The following is a 3,400-nucleotide window of genomic DNA, read 5'->3' on the forward strand; positions in this document are numbered from 1 at the left end:
GTAATTCCTAAATAATGCTGGACAACATTTGCATCACCCCATCGATTATTTTCCTTTTACAATCTATTTATCCTTTTACAAGCTTCTATCCTTCACCTTTTGACTCTTCTGGGCCCTGAAGTTCATTTCTATTCAGAATCATGCAAATATCCACAGAGCTTCCTTTCTCATCGGCCAGAGCTGCAGATTGAAATCAGCCCCGGCGCTTTGCATCAAGTGAAAAGACAATTCCAAACGCAAATGATGTGACAAGACGGTGTTGAGAACGTAACCCAATAAAACAGGAGAGAGGGAGCTTAGATGCTATTTTCTTTTACATTCTCCATAAATGTAAAAAAACAAACAAACAAAACCCAGAAAATCTTTACTTTTAAATCTTCATTTAGTGTTTGATGAATTCTAAATTTTGATTGAAAGTTGAACTGGTGAGGTGAGAGCAGCTCCTCCTCCTAATGTTGTCCTGAGATACCTTTCGCGAGGCGGTGCCTCACCTGTGCCTCAGGTGAAGTTGCCCCTTTCAGAAGAGAGGCGTCTATCAGACTGCCTTGTTTTTTTGTTTTGTTTTTTGCTTTTTCAGTCAGCTGACAGAAGCCCATAAAAGAGGTGTGTAAGAGCTGCTGCCACTTCGATCAGCTCTGCTACCTGGTCACGTCACTGCACAGGTGAGTCCCTGCTGCTGCACAGGGAAACAAGGTGGGGTTCTACTGGTTTCTATTCTCGGTTAACTTAATCCATTCTTGAGATGAATTTTTTCCGTCGTGTTTGTGATTACTCTGAAAGTGAGCCGCTTTGTGAGTTGCTTTGATGCATCTTAACCGTCACCAAACACGATCCGCAACCAGTTCCTCTGCTGCTCTGCATGGGGGGTCTGTTCTTGGTCCGTCCAGTTCTTGGGAGCGTGTAGCATACAGTTAACCTAGCTTCACCTGGGTGGAAAGGTGAGACATGCTCCAGGGGAGTAAATGTTAGGTGCAGATGTAAAAAGTTCATAAATCTCAGATGTATGAACAGAAGTTCTGTCTGCAGGTCTACCACCTGAAAAAGTGTGTCTGGATTCAATCCGCTGAAGGTTTTATGACTAAAAACCCGAATTGCTTCGCTTTACTTTGCTAATATTTATGATGTCTTCATCAAACTCTCAAAAGCTTCCGGGGGGGTGTGAAATTCTATAATACCCATAATTAAACTGGAGGGTGTGTCGCTTTTAATGTCAGACTAATCCTGCGAATGAAGACTGAACATTCCGGTCTCCGAGCCAAACCCAAACAACTCCTGAAGCCTCTGACTGAGCTCGCCCACACTGTTGTCACTGAAACCGGAAAAACCGGAAAACAGGTTCTGGGTTGTACCAAAATCATGAGATCAACTTCAACTCAGATCAACTTCTGGAGGGGTAGGGCTGGGGAGGTGTTTGTGCCTTTGTTTCATACATGTAACCCATAAGTTACTGTTACCAAAACAGCCTGACTCTCTCCAAAGGGCGGATCCATCGAGATCTGGTTGGCTAACATTAGCAACGGTGGCTAACACCTGTGTTTGATTTTTTTTTTCATTGACAGAAATTCAAAGGGACTCTAAGGAGATAACAGAAGGAAAAGAAGATGGATGACAAGGTACTGCTCACCTTGGCCCAGGAGGTCCAGCATTATAACCCAGAAATGAATCACCTGCTGCTGCCTGACTTGCCTTTTTCCTACCGACACAGTTACGTGTTTCTCTTGATTTGTACTTCCAGACAACTGTCATTGGAGTCGGACTGTCCAAACTTCAATTTGCTATGCAGATCCTCATGGATGTGTTCCACAAGTATGCCAAAGAAGATGACAAGCTGAACAAGGGGGAGCTGAAGTGCCTGCTGAAGACAGAACTGAAGGAGCTCATCGATGTGAGAATCATTTAAAAATGAAGTCAGAGTACATTTTACTGCTAGTAAGACACTAGTGCCGCATCTGGACTGAATATGTTGTCACTGTGATGCTCCTATTCTAGACTGACTCGAACCCTCAGGCCTTGGATGAGTTGATGGCGGAGCTGGATTGTAACCAGGACGGCGTGGTCGACTTCATGGAGTACTCCTTTTACGTGGCCATGCTGACGGTACTACTACACGCGGTCAAACATACTCCACCGGAAAGCTTCTCCACGCAGGAGCAACATGAGCATTGGCAGGAGCAGCAGCAGCAGCGGTGTCCCCCGCCGACCCAGCAGCAGCAGCAGTAGCAGCAGCGTCTGCCACCGCCGATGCAGCAGAGAGGGTTATAGAAAGACCGAAAAGTCCGACATCTCCTATGAAAGCCATAAGTCTTCATCACAGCACCTTTCAAAGGTGCGTGTGGGAAGGATTCATCTCCATGCAATAACCATCATCCAACTCAATAAACACAATTTCCTGCGTCCATGTGTCTTCTTTAAGCTCACACTGCCACAAGTTAGTGCCTTTATCCCCACCTAATGTCTGTTGGAGGTAATGCATCTATGCCACCTGACGAGATCCTGCAAAACTGGCGTTTCTTTCACTAATATATACCTTTATTTATAGGTTCAGCACACATCAAGGTTGCATAAAATAGTTTAAAGCCTCATAAAAGGTGTCTCTATGGCTGACACCGCTTTGCTGCTTTGGGCAAGATATGGGTGTTAGATATGGTTGTGATTAATTCACCAACACATGATCCAAGGCGTCCACATCACTATATTTTCCCTATGGTGGAGTAAAGTGATGCTGAGCTTCACAATAGCTCAGCGTATCAGTGGTGACATCACAGAAGTGAACCCTGTGCTTTAAAAAAACCTGTTACTGGTTAGTGGTTGCAACCAGTAACCATGGTAACAAAAGTATTAGTGGACTAATTTAAAAAAAATTAAAAATAATTGAATTACGGGTCACCTAACACTTTCTGTCTTTGGTTGTTGGTGATTTCATCATCCCTGCATTTATAGAGTTTTTGGTTCCATCCTGTTTACTGATAAGGTTCTGGTTCCAACAAAAACAGACGTGAGGGCATCACAATGAGTAGACTACAACCACTCTATCCTCTAGAGACCAGACAAACCTACTTTCCTCCCCCCACAAGAAGAGCCTGGAGGCAGTGGAGGAAAAACAGACTTTAATAGGCAGAAACCTGGAGCAGAGCCGAGAGTCGAGGTGGTTGGAGCTTCTGGTTTGACTGGATGGAGTGAGAAAGAGATCAGAGGGAGACGTTCCCTCTCCAGCCAGACTTCCAGACGTCAAACATGAATGTGCTCAGAAGTTTCTCTGCAACAAAGCAACATAAACAGAATAAAAGATTAAAAATGACCAACTCCCCCTCAGGAGAGACTCCACAGAAGCGCTGAGGTGACACCAGCTGATTGTAGCACCACCTAGCGTCTGATGGAGGTATGAGGCATTGCCCTGCTG

At 44.8% G+C, this 3,400-nt stretch overlaps 1 protein-coding gene across 1 annotated transcript; it reads left to right on the forward strand.

Moving 5' to 3' along the window:
- Positions 1-558: 558 nt before the first annotated feature.
- LOC137601076 (protein S100-A1-like) lies at positions 559-2,394 on the forward strand. Its single transcript, XM_068323082.1, has 4 exons — positions 559-662; positions 1,560-1,613; positions 1,736-1,885; positions 1,990-2,394. Exons 2-4 carry the CDS (start codon positions 1,602-1,604, stop codon positions 2,218-2,220), a joined length of 393 nt encoding a protein of 130 aa, XP_068179183.1. The 5' UTR covers positions 559-662; positions 1,560-1,601; the 3' UTR covers positions 2,221-2,394.
- The last annotated feature ends 1,006 nt before the right edge of the window (positions 2,395-3,400 follow it).

This window comes from Antennarius striatus, chromosome 9 (assembly GCF_040054535.1).
Source record: "Antennarius striatus isolate MH-2024 chromosome 9, ASM4005453v1, whole genome shotgun sequence".
Lineage (NCBI taxonomy): Eukaryota > Metazoa > Chordata > Actinopteri > Lophiiformes > Antennariidae > Antennarius > Antennarius striatus.

Coding starts and splice junctions, on each gene's coding strand:
- LOC137601076 (XM_068323082.1), top strand. Junction 1,886..1,989: donor AACTGAAGGAGCTCATCGAT/GTGAGAATCATT, acceptor CTCCTATTCTAG/ACTGACTCGAACCCTCAGGC.